At 67.0% G+C, this 19,137-nt stretch overlaps 6 protein-coding genes across 6 annotated transcripts; 3 read left to right on the forward strand and 3 right to left on the reverse strand.

Moving 5' to 3' along the window:
- Positions 1–52: 52 nt before the first annotated feature.
- On the forward strand, positions 53–4,768 carry RHOBADRAFT_52882 (uncharacterized protein; the record flags this gene model as incomplete). The annotated part of the gene is made up of 16 exons (XM_018416557.1): positions 53–272; positions 377–1,132; positions 1,221–1,563; positions 1,616–1,643; positions 1,787–1,927; positions 2,065–2,174; positions 2,251–2,317; positions 2,389–2,578; positions 2,648–2,735; positions 2,808–2,973; positions 3,048–3,075; positions 3,143–3,305; positions 3,372–3,557; positions 3,643–3,730; positions 3,848–3,902; positions 3,973–4,768. 16 exons carry the CDS (start codon positions 53–55, stop codon positions 4,716–4,718), a joined length of 3,375 nt encoding a protein of 1,124 aa, XP_018271914.1. The 3' UTR covers positions 4,719–4,768.
- Positions 4,769–4,941: 173 nt separating this feature from the next.
- RHOBADRAFT_48323 (uncharacterized protein) lies at positions 4,942–6,907 on the forward strand (the record flags this gene model as incomplete). Its single annotated transcript, XM_018415125.1, has 9 exons — positions 4,942–4,993; positions 5,080–5,213; positions 5,287–5,780; positions 5,866–5,970; positions 6,029–6,072; positions 6,143–6,205; positions 6,275–6,420; positions 6,512–6,792; positions 6,871–6,907. The coding sequence occupies 8 exons, from the start codon at positions 4,942–4,944 to the stop codon at positions 6,740–6,742; spliced, it is 1,269 nt and encodes a 422-aa protein (XP_018271915.1). The 3' UTR covers positions 6,743–6,792; positions 6,871–6,907.
- Positions 6,908–7,198: 291 nt separating this feature from the next.
- On the reverse strand, positions 7,199–9,233 carry RHOBADRAFT_43296 (glycoside hydrolase family 5 protein; the record flags this gene model as incomplete). Its single annotated transcript, XM_018414201.1, has 8 exons — positions 7,199–7,602; positions 7,682–7,774; positions 7,840–7,919; positions 8,006–8,359; positions 8,446–8,556; positions 8,623–8,795; positions 8,881–9,071; positions 9,176–9,233. 8 exons carry the CDS (start codon positions 9,231–9,233, stop codon positions 7,199–7,201), a joined length of 1,464 nt encoding a protein of 487 aa, XP_018271916.1.
- Positions 9,234–9,863: 630 nt separating this feature from the next.
- On the reverse strand, positions 9,864–11,813 carry RHOBADRAFT_52884 (uncharacterized protein; the record flags this gene model as incomplete). Its single annotated transcript, XM_018416558.1, has 6 exons — positions 11,429–11,813; positions 11,015–11,353; positions 10,647–10,918; positions 10,365–10,578; positions 10,063–10,268; positions 9,864–9,927 (listed from the first exon to the last, which is right to left on the reverse strand). The coding sequence occupies exons 1-6, from the start codon at positions 11,738–11,740 to the stop codon at positions 9,864–9,866; spliced, it is 1,407 nt and encodes a 468-aa protein (XP_018271917.1). The 5' UTR covers positions 11,741–11,813.
- A 913-nt stretch (positions 11,814–12,726) lies between these two features.
- RHOBADRAFT_35635 (uncharacterized protein) lies at positions 12,727–15,758 on the forward strand (the record flags this gene model as incomplete). The annotated part of the gene is made up of 14 exons (XM_018413288.1): positions 12,727–13,020; positions 13,103–13,170; positions 13,245–13,338; positions 13,450–13,607; positions 13,682–13,768; positions 13,914–14,008; positions 14,095–14,382; positions 14,460–14,580; positions 14,665–14,707; positions 14,816–14,932; positions 15,004–15,141; positions 15,215–15,268; positions 15,351–15,487; positions 15,562–15,758. 14 exons carry the CDS (start codon positions 12,727–12,729, stop codon positions 15,593–15,595), a joined length of 1,728 nt encoding a protein of 575 aa, XP_018271918.1. The 3' UTR covers positions 15,596–15,758.
- A 276-nt stretch (positions 15,759–16,034) lies between these two features.
- RHOBADRAFT_52886 (uncharacterized protein) lies at positions 16,035–19,091 on the reverse strand (the record flags this gene model as incomplete). Its single annotated transcript, XM_018416559.1, has 12 exons — positions 16,035–16,449; positions 16,528–16,805; positions 16,872–16,934; positions 17,013–17,639; positions 17,729–17,997; positions 18,064–18,186; positions 18,254–18,431; positions 18,510–18,579; positions 18,648–18,676; positions 18,742–18,754; positions 18,845–18,860; positions 18,924–19,091. 12 exons carry the CDS (start codon positions 19,089–19,091, stop codon positions 16,130–16,132), a joined length of 2,154 nt encoding a protein of 717 aa, XP_018271919.1. The 3' UTR covers positions 16,035–16,129.
- Between the last annotated feature and the right edge of the window lie 46 nt (positions 19,092–19,137).

Genomic DNA, 19,137 nt, shown 5'->3' on the forward strand with positions numbered 1-19,137 from the left:
GAGCGGGGCTTCATCTGCTTTGGTACGAACCACCATTGCTCGCCACGAGGTGATGCAGGTGCCACTCCAGCTGTGGCTCATCCGTGCCAGCACCGGCCGCTCCCTCGTCCTCACCTCGTCCGAGTGGGCCCTCGTCTTCCGCTCCCCGCCGGCGCCTTCATCCGCCTCGACCCCGGCCTCGCACACCGACACCAGCGTCTCGGTCGTCGTCGAGCTCTTGCCCAGAGAGGACATCGACCTCGAGGTCGCCACCCTCCTCCACAGCCGCGTCAGTGGCTGCTTGGGCGTCCTCTCGGTCGGCAACGGCGAGTCTTCCCCCCCTCTGTCCCCTCGCCCGCGCACCGAACCAGGTCTGACACGGCTCGACCGCTCGCAGACACCTTCATCCCCATCATCACGCACGCCACCGCCCTCGGCGCGACGTACGACTGCCCCTTTGCCGGCCCCGGCACCGAGCCCGTCAACCGCATCCTCGGCGTCGACTTCTTCTGCCTCACCTCGGGCGCGTTCGACTACCTGCACGCACCGCCCTCGACCCACTCGAGCGGTGAGTACGCCCCCGAGGGCTCGGAGCCGTCGGCCCTCGAGCACCCGTGTCAAGGGATCCGCCGCATCCTCGCCAGCTCCAGCTTCTACTATTCGAGCGGGCCCGACGCGTTCGACCTGTCAACCCGGCTCCAAGCGCGCCTCGACAAGCTCTCGCGAGCGGCGACCACGACGGCCGGCGGCGGCGGCGGCGGCGGCGACGACGACGATGACGGGCCGACTCGAGACGGCTATGCCGCCGCGGCGCTCGACCACGACTCGCGGTTCCTGTGGAACACGTACCTCGTCGCGCCGCTCCTGTCGTTCCGTTCGTCGCTCCCGCCCGACATGCGCGACGTGTTTGACGAGCAGGCCTTCATGGTGCTCGCCATCCAGGGCTACGTCGGCGTGTACGACATCGCGCTCGGCGGCGAGCCCGCCGTGCTGAGCCTCGTGAGCCGGCTCGGGTGGAAGCGCAGCGGGACGAGGTTCAACGTGCGCGGCGTCGACGACGACGGCGGCGTCGCCAACTTTGTCGAGACCGAGACGATCCTGAGGACCCGCGACATGTGCTGGTCCTACGTTCAGACGCGTGGCTCGGTGCCCTGTGCGTCCCTCTCTCCGCCTCTTCCTCTCCCCCTCGTCCTTACGGGCCCCCTCCCTGACGCCTTCCCCTCGCCCCTCGACGACGACAGTGTTCTGGGAGGAAGGCGGCGGCCAACCGTTCAACCCCAAGATCACCATCACGCGCCCGATCGAGGCGTCGCTCCCGGCCTTCCTGCGCCACTTCGAGGACCTCCTCGAGCACTACGGCGCCCTGCACTGCATCAACCTGCTCGGCTCGAAGGAGGGCGAGGCGGCCCTCACGCTCGCGTACGAGGCGCACCTGCGCGCGGCGGCCGACGCCGACGACAACATTGCCGGCGAGGTCGACATGACGGCGTTCGACTTTCACCAGCACGCCAAGGTCGGCGGGATCGAGAGCGTCAAGCACCACCTCGCGAGGGCCGTCGGCGAGGTGAGCGAGGGGTTCGGCGCGTGCGTCGTCGGCGTCGACGGGCAGGGGCGGCCGACGCCCATCCTGTCGCAGCGAGGCGTGTTCCGCACCAACTGCAAAGGTGCGTCCCGGCTCTCTCTCCTTCCCGCTCTCCTCCCTGAGCGTCACTGACCCTCGTCCTCCCTCGCAGATGTGCGCCTTCTCGCGCTTCGGCCACTCTTCCCCCGGTCTCGAGACTGACTCTCCCTCGTCCCTCGCCCGCAGTGTCTCGACCGCACCAACGCCGTCGAGGACTCGCTCTCGCGCTTTGCGCTCGAGGACTTTCTGCGCAGCACGCAGCCGACGTGGCTCGGCTCGAGCGAGTCGACGTCCCTGTGGAGCAGCCACCGCGTCCTGTGGGCAGATGTGCGTCCCCCCTCTCTCCCTCGCTCTCTCCGTACCTCTCTCGCTCCCTTTGCCCCTCTCGTTCTCTCTCTCGGCCCCTCCCCCTCTTTCTCCTTCTCCCTCACGCCGAGCCGGACTGACCCGAGCCGCACCCGCAGAACGGCGACGCGCTCAGCAAGATCTACGTCGGGACGGGCGCCATCAACACGTCGTTCACGCGCTCGGGCAAGAAGTCGCTCGCCGGCTTGCTGTCGGACGCCTCGAAGAGGTGCGTGCACGCCCTCCCTTCCTCCTCGGCAGCCTCGTCCTGACTCTCTCTCTGTCTCTCTCTTGCTCGCTCGCAGCGTCAACCGCGTCTTTCAGCAGCAGCTCTTCGACACGGGCAAGCAGCGAGCCATTGACGCCCTCCTCGTGCGTCCCCCCTTCCCTCCCCTCGCCCTCGTCGCCTTGCCCCTTCTTGACACCCCTCGTCGCACCTGCAGGGCAACCTCGCGACGTCGCGCAAGGTGCGCATCTTCAACCCGATCGACGACGCGCTCCGGGCGCAGCTGCGCGCCCGCAGCGACGAGTTCACGTCGCACGAGCCCGCGACCATCTGGGTCGGGACGTACAACCTCAACGGCAAGGCGCCGGGCGCCGAGTCGCTCCTGCCGTGGCTGTTCCCTGCCGATGGTGGGCCCCGGCTCTCTCTCTCTCTCCCTCTGCGCCGGCGCGAGGTGGACCTGACGAGCGCGCCTGCAGGTCCAGATCCGGCGCTGCTCGTCATCGGGTTCCAAGAGATTGTGCCTCTGTCGCCGCAGCAGATCATGTCGACCGACCCGGCCATGAAGTGCGTCCCCACTCTCTCCCTCCCCCCTCGCGCCGTCGAGAGCGACCTGACCGTCCCCTCGTCCGCCCGCAGGCGTCGCTGGGAGGCGCGCATCCTCAAGACGATCGCCGACCGGCCCGACAAGAAGAGCGACTATGTCCTGTTGCGCTCGGGTCAGCTCGTCGGCACGGCGCTCATCGTCCTGTGCAAGAAGGAGGTGGCGGGCGAGGTGAGGAACGTCGAGGCGGCGACCAAGAAGGTGCGCCCCATGTTTCTCTCTCCGCGGTGCTTGTACCTCGGTGAGCAGATACTCACGACGACTCTCTCCTGCAGACCGGCGTGCGAGGACTTGCGGGCAACAGTGCGTCCTCGTCGAGAGACTTTTGTCGCGGCCCGAGTCGACCTGACCTCGCCTTCTCGAAACGCAGAGGGCGCCGTCGCCATCCGCCTCGACTACCGCAACACGACCCTCTGCTTCCTTACGGCCCATCTCGCTGCCGGACACAGCAACGTCGAGGAGCGCAACCAGGACTATCGCACGATCGTCGACGGGCTCCACTTTGCGCGCGGCAAGACCATCTCGAGCCACGAGTGCGTCCCTCGTCCGAGCCTCTTCTCCTCTCCTCGCCCCCTCATTGATCCTCTCGTGCCCGCCAGGAACGTCGTCTGGGCCGCCGACACCAACTACCGCATCTCGCTCCCGAACGAGCAGGTCCGCCCACTCGCCGAGTCGGACGACTACGACGCGCTGTACGACGCCGACCAGCTCAACAGCGCGATGCGCACGAGGGGCGTCTTTGACGGGTACCAGGAGGCGCCGCTCGTCTTTCGGCCGACGTACAAGTGCGTCGTCGCCGTCGTCCCCTTCCCTTCCCTCTCTCTCGGGTGCGACTCTCGGGGCGCGAGACTGACGAGCTCGCCTGTGCAGGTACGACAACGGCACCGACACGTACGACACGTCCGAGAAGGCGCGCATCCCGGCCTACACCGACCGCATCCTGTACAAGGGCCACGACGTGCGTCCCCCTCCCTCTCTCTCTTCGTCGACGCGGCGCGAGCTCGTCTTGCGCTAGTTCGCCCGCCTCCTGCCCTCCTCGGTCGTCGTATTGACGTCTTCTCTCCTCGAACGACAGCTCGACTGCTATCGGTATCAGCGCGCCGAGCTCAGGACGTCCGACCATCGTCCTGGTGCGCCTTCCCCCGTCCTCGACTCGGTCACTCAAAGCGCCTGTTCACTGACGACGCCCCCGATCCACAGTCTACGCCCTGTTCCGCGCCCGCATCCGCAGCGTCGACCACGACAAGCGCGCCACCCTGCGCAAGCAGCTCCTGCAGGAGCTCCTCTCGCACACGTCCGACGAGACGCTCGACGACAAGCTCGCCCGGTTCGCCATCGGCTCGTCGACGGGCAAGAAGACGCTCCCGCCGCCGTCGGACGACGACCGGGCGTGGTGGAACGAGCCGGACGGCACGTTCAAGCCGCCGACTGTCCCTCCTCGAGCGCGCAACCCGGCCGTCGCCAACCCGTTCTCGCCCGACTACTACCTGACGGGCGAGTCGTCCGTCACGTTCCTCAACGGCAACGGCAAGGTCCCCGGTCCGCCGCAGCAGCGTCGCGCGCCGCCAGCCGTGCCGCAGAAGCCGCCCGCACGGCCGCCTGCGCCCTCGACGGTCAAGACGGGCGACCTCGTCGACCTGTCCGACTCTGCCTCACCCACTCTGCCCGCCATCTCCACCTCGACTTCTTCGCCGACATCGGCGGCGGGTCCGCCGTCGGCCTTTCACGCCGTGAGGCGCAAGCCTCCTCCGCCGACCCTGTCCGACACGTCCGGCTCGGCGTCGCCCGTCGCCGCCGCCGCCGCAAAGGCGCCGCCACCTGTACCGCAACGACCAGCTCAGTCGGCAGGAGGGAGGCCGGCGAGCCTCGCTGGGTCGCAGACGCTGTCGGTGCCGGGCGAGGTGGACGCGCAGGGGACGGGCGACAGCTGGCAGATGATTCCGTAGATCCGGCGTCCGGCGAGCATGCTATTGAAGCTGTCTAGAGATCGCTCGTGAGACTGTACAGCGTCCTTGAGAGTGTGTTTTGCTCGCCTCGCTCGTCGCAGATGAGAGCGCGTCGTCGGACGCGTCCCTCGTCTTGTTCACTCCACCGCTCTCGCCCGCTGCGGCTCGCTACTGCCTCGACTAGCTTCAAGGAGCCTCTCTACGCGCCGAGCTCCCGCCCGACATGTCCACCGAGTGGTCTGCATCTGGCCTCGAGGCCCTCCGCCTACGTCTGGGTGCGTCCCCCTCCCCACACTCCCTCGTCGCCCCTTGTGCCCTGCGCGCTGTACGGAGCCGAGCTGACTCACATCCACGCCCACAGTGCGCTCCAAAGCCGAGACCGCCGCGTTGCCTGACGACGAGCAGCTCCTCGTCGAGCCCTTCTCGCCCATCTTCGTCTACCCGATCTTTGGCGACGAGGAGACCATCTTTGGGTACCAGAGCCTCGAGATAGATGTGCGTGGACCGTCCCTCTCACGCCTGCTCTCAGCGCGCGCACCTCGCTGACCTGTCTGCCGCACCCTCGCAGTACCGCTTCGCGTCCGGCTCGCTCAACCAGTACCTCAGCATCTCGTTCGACGCCAAGTTTCCCGAGCAAGGCGACGTCAAGGCCGACGACCCGGAAAAGACGCTGTACGAGTTCATCCCGCCGTCCTACTCGAAGAACCTCGAGGCGTTCGAGGCCACGGTCGAGAAGGACGCGCGCGAGTTTAAGCCGCTCGGGACCAGGGTCGGCGCGTACCGCACACGGTCGGCGGGCGCAGGGGCGGACAAGGGCAAGGGCAAGGGCAAGGGCAAGGGCAGGAGCGAGCCGGGCCCTGTGCTGCCCGAGCGCGAGTGGGAGCCTGTCGAGGACCCGGAGCAAGACGACGACGACGAGGTGCGGTACGAGGCGTACTGGGCCAACTGGGACACGCCCGGCTTCAAGGAGTACCACCGGCGCATGCAGATCTTTGTGCTGCTGTACATCGAGGGCGCGAGCTACATAGACGAGGAGGACGGGCGGTGGGAGTTTGTCACCTTGTGCGTCCGCCTTTCTGCCACTCTTTCTCTTGTTCGTCCCTGGTCTCGCCAAGCGCCGTCGACTGACCACGAGCACGCCCACCAGGTTCGAGCGGCGGAAGACGGACGGCGTCACATCGTTCCACTTCATGGGCTTCGTGTCGTTCTACTCGTTCTTCTGCTGGCCAGACACCAAGCGGCTTCGTCTCGCGTGCGTCCCACTCTTTCAAAAGCCCCCTCAAACGTGACTGACGTCGGTCTGCTCGCAGCCAATTCGTCCTCCTGCCGATCTACCAGGGTCACGGCCACGGCAGTGCGTCCTGCTCCTCCCTCTCTCGCCGTCCTCCTGCCTCGCCGCGTACTGACATCGCTCGAGCCTACAGCCGCCCTCTACACAACCTGCTACCGCAACATCCTGTCTCGCAAGGAGATCAGCGAGCTCACAGGTGCGTCCTCTTCACCGTCCTCTCTTCCCCTTTCTCTCGTTCAGCCTGCTGAACCTCGATCGAGCACAGTCGAGGACCCGTCAGAGGCGTTCGAGGACATGCGTGACAAGTGCGACCTGTTCACGCTCGTGTCGGAAAACGCGCTCGCCGGGCTCAAGGCGCCGCTCGACCGCGAGTGGACCGAGTCGGTCCGCAAGAAGTACAAGCTCGCGGATGTGCGTCCCTCACATCCCTTTCCTCCTCCTCGTCGTTCCTGTCCCGCCTCCTGACACCGCGACGCCCCTCGCACCCTTGCCCAACCCGCAGCGCCAGTTCTACCGCCTCGTCGAGATGCTCCTCCTCCTCACCTCGGACCCGAACGACGCGCCGCAGCAGCGCCTCATCCGCCTCGGCGTCAAGAAGCGCCTGTACCTGTTCAACAAGGAGCAGCTCCTCCAGATCGAGGACAAGGACGAGCGCAAGGCCAAGCTCCAGGAGACGTTTGTCGGCGTCCAGGACGACTACCGCCGCTTGACCTACAAGTTCTCGGCGGCGTGAGCGCGGACGTGGAAGCAGGAGGAAAAGGCGCGCAGGCGTGCAGGACAGAGGTGCGTCGCCTCCTTCGTCCTCTCGCCCTCCCCCCCCCCCCCCCCGAGCGACCCTGACTCTCTTTCGTTCCTCCGCAGCCGGACCGGCCTCGCAATGCCACTCGATCTTTGCGCCTTTCTCTGTGCCTCTGGTCTCGACGAGTCGAGAGAGAAAGCTTGAGCGAAACTGTCGAGCGCTCGCGAGTCGTCCGACCCGCTCGAGGAGACCTGGCTTGGGAAGGCCAATCTCGCGAGGCTTCCGAACGAGAGAGCTCGCGACGGGACAGCTCACTCGGACGTCAAAAGACCGTCGTTACAGAGAGAACGAGAGAAAAGACACGATGACGAGGCGCTACAGGCTCGAGAGGATGGGAGCCGAGAGGAAGAAGAAAGTCCAGCGCTCGCCGTGCACGGACCGCCGCAATCCTCAGAGCGCGAGCGCCTCTGACTCGCCTCCGTCGACGCCGTCGACGCTGATGGAGCGCACCGAGACGCGCACGTTCTGCCCGCCGACCGCCTGGATCTCCTTGCCGATGTCGACGGCGAGGCTCTTCTCCTTCGTGTGGTCCTTGGCCTCCTTGGAGCGCTCGCCGGCGGGCCCACGCACCGTGATGCGGTAGCGATCGGCCCAGGCGGCGCCCTGGAAGGCGATGGCGGGCGCGCCGCTCGCCGTCTTGGTCCGCCACGGCTTGCCCGGCGCAGGCGGGATCGGGAACTTGAACGGGCGCGCTTGACCGTTGATCTTGAACGAGGCGTCGCGCACGTCGCGCACGATCTGGAACTCGCGGTCGTCGAACTCGGGGTGCGACGAGTCGGGCCAGCCGGGGAGGTCTGTGCGCGAGGGAGCGACGAGGGAGAGAGGGCGTGTGAGCGGCGCCCTGCCTTTTGCTGGAGGGAAGACAGCACGCACGGTACGAGAAGATGTTGCCGTAGCCCTCGCTGTGCGTCTTGTGGCCGCCGCTGGACGAGTGAGGCCGGAAAGACCAGCCGAGAGAACCGGCACCTGGTTGGTCCGCGAGGTTAGTCTTCTTCGCTCCCGTCGACGACGAGATGGAGCGTTGCGCGCACCTCCAGCGTCCTTGACGTCGTTGAGGAACGCCTTGTACGTTTCCTTTTGGTAGAAGAAGCCGTACTCGCCCGAGACGAAGCTGCGAGGGGCGCGAGGATGGCCGCGAGGACGAGGTCAGGTCGCGCCGCATGCTCTGGGAAAGGGGTCCAGAGAGAGGACACGTACACCTTGTTGTGCCTGCGAGCGACCTCGCACTCTTTCTTGACGCGGCGCGCCTCGCCGTCGCCGTAGTGGTGATAGCTCAGGATGTCGACGTCGGGGCTGCTGAGGACCTCGTTCGGGAACATATTGCTCTGGTCGGCGTAGCGCGCGAACGAGCCGTCCATGACGAGCGTGCGAGGAGCGCGCGACTTGAGGTGCTTGGCCATGATGAGGGTCCATGAGGCTGGCGCCGGGAGCTTGTCGCCCGCCGTGAGCTCGTTGCCTGTCTCCCAGGCGAGGATGCACGGCTCGTCCTTGTAGCGACGACCGTTGATCGTGTTGACGCGGTTGGCGAGGCGATCGATGATGACCTTGAAGCTGCGTAGCGAGGAAGGGGGAGGAGAGAAGGCAACTTGAGAAGGTCACTTCCTGCAGGTCCAAGTCGACGCCGAGGGGGGACGCACCTCTCAATCATGGTCGTATCCTTCCAGAAGTTGATGCGACGCGCCTTGGCGTTCGAGTCGAGGCCGTAGCGAAGCCGAGTCAGGTCGGTCGTGCAGCCGACCCAGTTTTTGCTGCAGGCGAGAGGCGGCGTCAGGTTCCGCGCCGCCGAGCGAGGACGCAAGGAGCGGAAGACGCACTCGTCGCCAAAGTCCTGGTTGATGATCGGGATGATGAGCTTGACGCCGGCCTTGTGCGCCTCGTCGAGCACGAGGTCCATCTGCTTCATCCGCTCCTCGTCCCACAGCCAGTCGCGGTGTTGATTGCTCCAGCCGATGATGTGGCCCTTCTCGACGTACGGCTTGCTCTTGATCTGCGCGAGGCGCGAGGGGCGTGTCAGCTGTCGTCGCTGAGGACGAGGACGAGGAGAACGAGAGGAGAGGGGAGCGTGCACGCACCATGAGCGTGTACGTCCTCGTGACGGGCACGCCGCCGAACCCGTCCTTGGCCGCGAGCGCGGCGAACGTGTCGCGCACCTCGAACGGCCCGCTCTCGTCGCCGCGCAGGAGCTGCGGCGCGTTGAGCGACGCAAAGCGCAGCTTTTGGCCGCCGAGGAAGAGGTCGGCGCCGCGACGCTCGACAAAGTTGCCTGCCCCGAGGGCGACGAGCTGAGGTCAGGAATGTACGACGAGGAGAGAGAGAGAGAGAGAGAGAGAGAGAGATAGAGAGAGAGAGAGAGAGAGAGGTGCGCACCGGCATTCGAGGTGGCCGAGGTCGAGAGCGAGAAGTGGTGCTGGTCGGCCGAGGGCATTCTTCGAGAGGAGCAGGCGCGAGTGCTCGAGCAGGGAGAGAGAGAGAAGCAGTCGAGGAGGACGAGCCTATCGTCTCGACGAGTCACCTGCGAGCGGGACAGGGTCCGGGAAGGCAGATCCGGAGATCCGGCCGCAGGTCGAGATGCGGGACGAGAGCGCTCAAGGGGTGGGGTGCGGGAGCAGATAGAGTTTGTGCTCGCACCGCAGCACACGCGAGTGATTGGCGCGCAGAAGGCTTGGCGGAGCGTCGTCGAGCGAGTCGAGCGAGTCGGGCCGCACCTGGACGAAGGCGCAGCTCGAGGTACGAGCGGTCGGGCCCTGAAACGGCTCGGCGGCGCACAGGGCAGCGAGGGCAGCCGAATCGCACGTCGAGAGCGACGGTAATGCGGGAAGGCTTCGAGAGCGCGTCGAGAGGGAAGAATTCCACGGTTGGCGCGAGCTGGAGTTGAGAAGGTCGTCGTCAGGTGCCGCTCGTCGACTGCCCGAGCGCCCGAGACGGGGAGAGAGACGGGTGCGCACCGTATCTACGAGATGTGCCGCTGCGCGCCGACCCTCGCACCCCTCGCTCGCCGACCCAGCCTCGAGCGCGTCTCGCCGCCGGCCGTCCCCTCGCTCGCCCACCGCCGCCCTCAATACCCGAGCACCGCCTTCCTGAGCGCCTTGGCGCCGATGCGCAGGTCCCGCTCCGCCTTGCTCGTGAGCCCAAACACCGCCCTCTCACCCGTAAGCCCGCCCTTCTCCCCCTCGCCCTCCTTCTCCTCCTCCCGCTCTCCCTCTCCCGCACCTCGTCCCTCCGCCCGTCCAACATCCCCACTCTCCCTCATCAACCGATCCATGACATCGTACTGCCTCCCCCTCGGCTCAGCCCACGTCACGGGTCCGCGGCTCTCTGGCGCGCCGTCCTCGCGCCCGGTGAGCGGGTCGGCGCACGACGGGTCGGGCGCGAACGTGAGCGGGCGCGGGAGGAGCGGCGAGTGGGCGAAATGGAGGGCGGCGAGGCGCGCTTGGGTTTGCGCGAGGGGGAAGGGGATGGTCTGCCGGTGGGGCGCGAGGAAGGAGGGAGGGGGTCAGTGCGCGTGAGGCGGGACGAGAGGGGAGGGGGGAGGGGGAGAGGAAGAGGGGCGACGCACGAGGTACGGGAGGGCGAGGAACGCCATGGTCGGGTCGGCGAGGAGGAACAGGAAGCGGTCGTCGAGGCCGTGCATGCGGATACCGCCCTCGGCGCCGGACGGCGCGCCGCGCTCGCCCGACGGCGTCGGCGAGTACGTGATCGGGTGCGACTTGAACGGCTCGTGCGCCGGCGACAGGAACGGGAAGCTGAAGTAGTAGCCCGTGGCGAACATGCTGCGGGCGGGAGGAGTGTCAGGTCGGCGAACCAAAGGGCTCGAGCGAGGGGAGAGACGACGACGCACATCGTGTCGACGTCCTCGACGACCACGCCGTTCTCAAACTCGATGCGACTCGCCTCGACGCGCTTGATGGGCGGCACCTCGCGCACCTCGTTCGAGTACTCGGGCGCGTCGGGCGCGTCCCACGGGATCCCGAGTGCCGCCGGCGAGCGCGCCGACTGGTAGATCCTGGGCAGCGCCGCAGCCGGGTCGGCGAGCCGACGAGCGTGGATGCTCGAGGCGAGCTCGCGCGTGATGTCGTAGCCCGACGCCGAGTTGCCAATGACGAGGACCGTCTGCGGGAGGTCGAGGAGCGGGTCAGTCAGATTCGCCCTGGACACAGCGCGCGCGCTCGCCGTCGACGATGGGAAAAGAAAAGGTAGGCGACAGACCTTGTCCTTGAACTGTTCTGCGTCGCGGTACCATCGAGCGTGCGAGATCTCGCCGGGAAAGGAGCGCAAGCCGTCGATCCAGGGCAGGTACGGCCGCGAGTAGTGCCCGTTGGCGACGAACACGGCGTCGAACTGGGCCGTCTCGTCGAGCGTGTCGTCGTTCTCGTGGGTCGAGCGCAACGAGGCGAACCAGCGCCGCGACCCGGACGAGGGACGAGGGTCCGAGGGGAGGGTGTGGCGGATCGTCGTGACGCGCGTGTTGAAGCGGATGTAGGGGCGCAGCGAGGCGCTAAAGTCCTCGAGGTAGTTTTGAACTTGCTGATGGTGCGCAAAGAGGCCCTGTAGGTGTCGAGGGAAAGTCAGAAGTGGTCGACGGCGCCGGTGCGAGGCGGAAAGGGGAGAGCGAGGACGGACGACGTTCGACGGGAAAGGTCGGCCGCGGTACTGCATGAGGCTCGTGGGCACGTTGGTGCGCAGGGTCGAGTACATCGGGCTCGGCGGCGGCGGTCCACGGTAGGTCGACTCGTTGGGCGACTCGAGCGCGAGCCAGCCGTCGTCGGACCAGTGTGCGCGTGGCGTGCCCGGCTCTGGGTCGTACCGCCATGCTCCACCAACGCCGGGCCTGGCTTCGATGCAGGTGGGCTCGAGGCCTGCGAGGAGCGACTGCTGGACGGCGGCGAGGCCAGACGAGCCGGCGCCGACGACGAGGACGCGCGGGCGGGGCATGGCGCAGGGAACGCGGCGCTCGCTCCTTCGACTGAGAGAGGCTATCGAGAGCTGGACAAGCTAAGCAGAGCGGTGCCGGGCAGAGGTGCGAGGTTCCCGGTTGATCCGACTCGGCCTCAGAGGCTTGGACGACCTCGGTGCAGCCAGCTCTCGCTCCTTGTCCTCGTTCGAGTCGTCGAGCCCTTGCACCGACCTCGACCTTGCTGTCGCCGTCGTCCAAGCCCGCCTCGCCGTTGCCGTCGTCGCCCACCACCACGACCTCGTCTCTGCCCGATCTTCATCGCCCGCTCTCATCCCCTCTTCTGGGTCTCGCTCTTCAAACCACCAGCCTAGCACTCGTTCACCATGGATGAACCAGGTGCGCACACTCTCCCCCAATCAGCCTCCACAGAGACCCGCCGCTGATCCTCGTCCCTTGCCCCTCCCCTCCTCGTCAATCAACCCGCCTCCTCCAGGATTCCACGCCCGCCGCCTCGCCGAGCGTCAGCAGCGCCTCGCCGGCCTCGACGGCAAGCTCGGACTCGCCGCGACCGAGCCCCTCGCCGACCGCGACGCCCTCCGCGAGCAGGTCAACCCGCCCGCGCACGCCGACGACTCGCACGCCGGCGCGTACGAGTCGGTCGGCGGCACCTACCGCCCGCCGGCCACCGTCGTCAACCAGGACGAGATCCCGGGACCCCAGCCGGGCAACGGCTCGTTCCCGATCGCAGAGCCGCTCGACCGCCACCCGCACGGCCCGATGCGCCCTCACCTCAAGCTCATGTGCGTCCCGGCCTCTCTCTCCCTCTCGGTCCTGCAACAAAGGTCTCGAGGTCAGGCGGAGGAGCGGCGAGAGGGTGCCGGCCGACGTCTAGTTGGCGACCGAGACGAGGTGGGTCTCGCTCGCAAAGACTCGAGAGACTGACGCGTCCCCTTTTCTTGCCGGCAGGACCAACCTCATGCTCCGCTACGACACGACCGTCAACAACGTGTGGCACGGATTCGCCATGCTCGTCACGACCGACGCCGGCTCGGACTACTCGACCAAGCCGACCCTGTCGGTCCAGTGGGACGCGACCGCGGGCCAGCTCGTCGACAAGCTCGCGAGCCTGCAGCTCGGCCCGGCCGACGCCCCGAGGCCCGACCCGCACACGGGCACCGAGGAGGGCGTCCACTCGCTGCGCATTCTCGCCGACCCGATCTACACGTACTACTCGCTCGCCGGCGGCCAGACGTTCTGGCGCTGGAAGCTCGAGATCCCGCTCGGCGAGAGGGAGGAGGAGATCTTCTACTCGGTCAACGTGCGTCCGCCTTTCTCTGTCTCTTGGCCTGCGTCTCGATCAGCGAGGCTCGAGCGCTCACTTGCCCTCGTTCCGCCCGCAGAACGGCCAGGAGAACTCGTTCTGGGTGCCCGCATTTGACCAGGAGTTCCGCGTCATGTACCACTCGTGGTACGTCCTCGTCTCGCCGACCCTAGACGAGCAGAAGAGCATGCCCCCTGACCCGGCTTTGTCCGTGCGCGCAGCAACGGCTTCTCGGGCGGCGTCGACACCGAGGCGTTCAACGGGCCCGACCCGCTGTGGCGCGACGTCCTGCGCAAGCACGAGCAGAAGCCCATCGTGCGTCCTCGCTCTCTCCTCAGCCTCGTCACGTCCCGGGCGCTCGTGTCGCCGCAAGACCTGGGTCCATGTCCTGACTCGGCTTCTCTCTCGCTCTCTCGCCCTCTGCAGCACGTCATGGTCGGTGGTGGCGACCAGATCTACAACGACCCGCTCACGCGCGAGCCCGAGATCGCGCCCTGGATCAACGAGACGGACGTGAGCAAGAAGATCGCGGCGCCCTTCACCGACGAGATGAAGTTTGCGCTCGACCGCTTCTTCTTCAACGCGTGCGTCCCGGCCTCGTTCCCTCCTCCTTCCGATACGGTCCTCGAGCGTCGCCTGACGCACGACCGAGGGACAGGTACTGCGCGTGGTTCCGCGGCGGCGCGTTCGGCATCGCGGTCGGCAAGATCCCCATGCTCAACATGCTCGACGACCACGACATGATGTGCGCCCCTCTTCCTCTCTCGCTCTCATCAGAGCCACCACTGACCCTGTCATTCCCTCCTGCAGCGAGTACGTGACCGAGTCCTCTCCCCAAGTCGCGTCGCGAGAAGGACGGGCAGCCTGACCTTCCCCCTTCTCCTCCCTCGCAGCGGATTCGGATCCTACCCTGACGACCTGCAGGAGTCGCCCGTGTTCAGCAACATCGGCTCGTACGGCTACAAGTGGTTCCTCCTGTTCCAGAGTGCGTCCTCGACGTCGTGCGCGCCCTCGCACGGACCTCCTTTCTAAAGTCAGGGCGCTCACTCCAGGCCTCTCCTTGTCGCACAGTGTTCATCGTCGACGAGCTGGACGGCACGAGCCCCGAGTCGGCCGTCGGGATCCCGACCGTCAACACGCACCCGTCCAAGTCGCTCATCATCGGCGGCGAGGGCGCCTTCATCCCGTACCCGAACCACTCGTTCCTGTCGTACCTCGGCCCCAAGATGTACCTCGTCATGGTCGACTGGCGCTCTGAGCGCAGGTTCGACCAGCTCGCGAGCAAGGTGACGTACGAGCGCCTCGAGAAGGCCGTGTACGCGCTGCCGCAGGGCGTCGAGCACCTCATCGTCCTCCTCGGTGCGTCCCTCTTCCTCCTCCTCCTTTTCTTTCTCCCTCTTCCGGGGCAGGCACTGACCACCTCGGTACCGCTGCAGGTGTCCCGATCGCGTACCCGCGCATGGTCGCCCTCGAGAACCTCCTCGAGTCCAAGTTCAACCCCATGTCGGTCCTCGCCAAGATGAAGCTCATGCCGTCGGCCGTCAACAAGTTCAACGCGTGCGTCCCGCGCATCTCTCTCTCTCTCTCTCTGCGTCGTCGTGCTCGAGCGCGGCGAGGACTGACGAGCTCGACGTCCTGCAGTGAGGCGGAGCTTAAGGACGACTTGGCCGACCACCCTTGCGCTGTGCGTCGGTGGCCTCTCTCTCGCTCTCGTCGCCTCGACTCGCACGTCTAGCGAGGCGACGTAGCAGGTGTTGAGCGCCTTTCTGACGCTCGCCCCTCATCCTCGCAGGGCGACCACAAGAAGGAGCGCAATTGGCTCATCGAGCGGTACCAGAAGATGGCGGTCGACAAGCACCTGCGCATCACGTTCTGCTCGGGCGACGTCCACGCGACGGCCAACTCGAAGGTGCGTCCCGCTCTCGCCCCAGCTTCTCGTCGCCGTCGACCGAGAACCCTGACTCGCCGCCGCCGCCGCAGTTCTACTCGAAGAAGAAGCTCGAGCCGAGCATGGACCCCAAGTGGATGCTCCAGTTCATCTCGTCGGCCATTGTCAACACGCCGCCGCCGCCGCCCGTCATCTGGCTCGTCTCCAAGCTCGGCGCCAAGAGGCACAAGGTGCGTCTCCCTCTCCTCTCTGCGCCCTTGCATCCTTCTCGTCGAACACGACTGATCTTGAGCACGCATGCAGACGCTGCACTACTGCGACACGGAGGAGGAGCTCATTCCCGTCTTCACCGAGGACGTACGTCCCTCCTTTCCCCTCTCTCTCTCTCTCGCCCTTCCTCCTCTCGCGCCAGCCTGCTCACGCTCCTCTCTCGCCCCAGACGGACGGCTCCAAGCCCAAGAGCAACACGGTCATGGGCCGCCGCAACTACGCCATGGCCGACTACGACACGGCGACGGGCGAGATCCAGTTTGCCATCTGCGTCGAGAAGAGCCAGGGCAGCGGCACGACCAAGGAGTGCGTCCCCTCTCTCGTCTCGCCCCTGCCTCTCTCGTGCACGCGGTGACTGACCAATGCGCCCTCTCGTGCAGGTACTACCTCCGTGCGCCGCCGCCTCGTTGGTGAACGGCCCTCGTCGCCTCAGCCCGCTCGGACCTCCCCTCCCGCCCCTCCCTCCTTGCCCCTCATCCCCTTAGTCTCCATCACTCTCCTCCATCTCTCGCTCCTAGTCCTGTACCACCTGCGGCTACCCTTACTTTCACCTCCTAGCTTTCCCCCCCCCCCCCCCCCTCCCTCATCTCCTCGTCCCTCATCTCGCGTGCGGTCGGATGTTGTCCGGGCTCTGTATCTAGTCCTGTTTCGCCCTCGCGCATGTCCGTTCACTGCGACGACGACGCGAGCCAGACAGCTAGAGAACGAGAACACGGTGGGCCTTGCTCGGCGAGAACTGCTCAAGGAGACGTGGCGCAAGGCGAGCGACGAATGCAAGGCTCGCTCCGGCTCCGAGGCTCTTTCGGCGCATGCTGCTTTTTCTCTCTGGCTCGCGACGTCTCGCTGGCACGTCGAGCAACAAAGAGACATAAATTCACAGCTCGAGCTACGCTCGCTCGCGCCTCCGAGAGAGCCCGGAACCCGCACCCCCGCCCCTCCTCCTCCAGCTCACGCGAGGATGTCGACGCCAGCCTCCCACGGCTTGCCGCCGCTCTGCTGCGCCCTCACGAGTTCGCCCCACTCTCTCGCGTCGGGCGCAGCGTACACGGCGCCGTACTCGTCGGCGAGCGCGTCCCACAGGCCGGCGAGCTCGCCCTGCGCCGCCGCCGTGCTCGCCGCCTCGTCGCCGCCCGCCGCCAACGAGGCGGCGACGCGCTCGCGCTCGGCGCGCGCAAAGGGCACGAACGGGTCGGCCGTGAGCGCGAGCGGGAGCGACCGGCTGAAGACGGTGCTGGGCGAGAGCGGGCCGTAGTCGAAGGCGGGGAGGTCTGTGCACGGGACGAGAGGAAGGTTAGGCGGGGCTCGTGCGCGAGAGGAAGGGAGGGCGAAGAACGACAGAGACGTACGCTCGCCGCCGAGGTCGCTCGTGAGCGAGTGGCGCTGCAGGGCCTCGACGATGCCGAGCACCTCGACGACGAGGTCGCTCTTGTGGTCGCGCGCCTCGAGGCGCATCGAGACGCGCGCGACGAGGCGGCGGTGCTTGTCGGCGTGCGCGCCGAGCGGGTCCTGGAACAGGTCGAGGGCGGCAATGACGAGGCCGTTGAGGCAGTGGAAGAGCGGGACGTGGAAGCGCGACATGGCGTGCGAGTCCGGGTAGCCGAGCCACAGCGACATGAGGCCGTGCCTGCGGTGCGAGGGAACCTTGTCAGGGCCGGCGCATGCTGCTTAGAGGGAGGAAGGAGCGACGTACGCGGCGTTGATGCAGGCGAGGCGACCCTCGGCGAGGCGCTGGTCGGCGAACCCGCGCGACAGGCTGTGGCAAAAAAAAAAAAGGCGACCAAGGTCAGGACGGCTCCCTCGCGACGCAGTGGGAGAGAAGGAGGGGACGCACAACGGCCTGTTGAGGCGGACGACAAGCTGGAGGACGGCCATGTGGAGGAACACACGCAGGCGGTCGGTCGCAAAGTTCTTGGCCTCGAGCGGCACGACGCTGTCGCCGTCGAGCTTGAGGACGGGCAGGCTCGCCTTGAGGCGCGCGAGCGTCGCGTTCTGGTCGACGATGACCTTCCATGTCGGGAGCGACGGCGCCTTGACGGCGTAAATGTACTCCTTGATCGAATGACCGACGTAGGCCAGCTGCGTGAGCGTGACCGTGTACAGGCTCGGCGTAAAGTCGAACTGGGCGCTCGCGAGGACGCCGTCGTCGGTGATGTTGGCGTCGAACGCGTTGGTCGGCTCGCGCGTGTCGAACTGCGAGTGCGTGACGAGGCACGGCCGGCCCGACGTGTCGAGCCAGTCGAGGCAGATGATGATGCGCCACAGGCGACGCCGCTCCTCGACCTCGATGTGCGACAGGACGACGCCGGCCGTGCTCGGCTCGCGGTTGAGGCCGACGAGTTGGGCGGCGAGGACGGCCTGGCTGAGCAAGCTGCTCGTGCGCGCGTCGCTCTGCTGCTCGGCGTACCGGTGCAGCGTGAGCAGCGTGCGAACGACGTCGAGGTTGGGCGCCTCCATGTACCTGCAAGACGAGGAGAGAGGAGAGTGAGTCACTGAGAATGCGAGAGTTCGTCGCATATAAGAGAGAGAGAGAGAGAGAGCGGGACGCACCCTCCCATTCTGAGCGCCTCCATCGACGACTCGAAGAACCTCTTGGCGGCGAGCTCCTTGTCGGTCCTCGCCTTCTTGGCGATGCCGACCTCGGTGAGCTGCCACCCCATCTCGAGGGTCGCGATGGCGAAAAACAGGGCGAGGAGCATCGGCTGGCCGGCGAGCGTCGCGTACTGGGCCTCGTGGACCCTCGCGCGGAACGACGGCTCGTGCACGATGGGGAAGAAGCTGAGCTCGCTCGAGAGGAAGTGCATGATGAGGGCATCGAGCTGCGGGACGGTCGAGGCGCGTCAGGTCAGGCCACCTTGAACGAGAAGTAGGGAGAGACGACGCACCTCGCGCTTTGGCGGCAGGAGCTGGACGAGGTGCTGGACGGTCGGTGCGACAGCGAGAATGTGCGCGCGGTGCGCTGCCGACACGGCGACGCTCTTGCGCTCGCCGTCGGTGCTCGTGTTGGCCTGCTCGAGGACACTCAGTCAGTCTCGTCTCGCTCGCCCTGCCAGTGGTCGAGGGACGAGGACGCACCGCGAGTAGTCCGAGTGCTTCTGCCGCGTTCTCCTCTGCGACGCCGCTGAGCGCGCCGCCCTCGCGCGGCGTCCCTCCTGCCGCCGCTCCCGCCGCGCCCGTGATGCCGCCGATGAGCTGCTCGAGGCGGTCGAGCTGGACGCGGAGCTCCTGCGCCTCGGCGTCGCGCGTGAGGTGCCTGTGAGGAGGAAGGAGAGAGGTAAGCAGGGGGAGAAGGCGGCGCCGACGAGTCGAGTTGAGAGAGTTCGGGACGCACGGTTGCGGCAGACGGATGGCGCCCTCCCACTCGCACAGGTGCCCCTCCTGGCGGTCACGGCATGCCCCACCTGCAAAAGGAACGAGACTCAGCCGCTGGTCCTGCCTCGAGCGTTGACAGTCGCAGGAAGGGGCTCACAAGGGTAGCCGCGGTCGCACTTGAGCTTCCTGTTGGCGGGAGAACAAAGGGTGAGCGGTGCGCGTAGAGCGGTACAGGGAGAGAGTAGACGCACCTTCGACGGCATTCTGCGAGCGTTGGACGAGGGAGAGGCGGGCGAGTCGGGCGTCAGTGGGGGAACGGTGAGGATGAGGGGGGAGAGCGAGACGGCGGCTCACGCGCACAGGTGACGGGCTGCGGGGGTCGAGAGAGTCAGTGCAGCCCTGCTAGACAGGGACCACGGCCACGGCAGCGCACCTTGCGGTTGCGGCGCTTCTTGCTGGCGGCGTCGCCTCCCTCCGCTCCTCCTCCTCCGGCCCACTCGTCGTCGTCGCCGTTGGCCTTGCGCTTGCCCTTGGACGCCGTCGTCGACTCGGGCGAGCTAGCTCCTCCGCCAGTCGGCAGGTCGGCAGCCGGTGCGCTCATGGTGGCTGGGGAGAGGCCACTTCCGTTGTTCTCCGCGGACGGAGGG

The sequence above is a fragment of the Rhodotorula graminis genome, assembly GCF_001329695.1.
Source record: "Rhodotorula graminis WP1 unplaced genomic scaffold RHOBAscaffold_5, whole genome shotgun sequence".
NCBI classification, from domain to species: Eukaryota; Fungi; Basidiomycota; class Microbotryomycetes; order Sporidiobolales; family Sporidiobolaceae; genus Rhodotorula; species Rhodotorula graminis.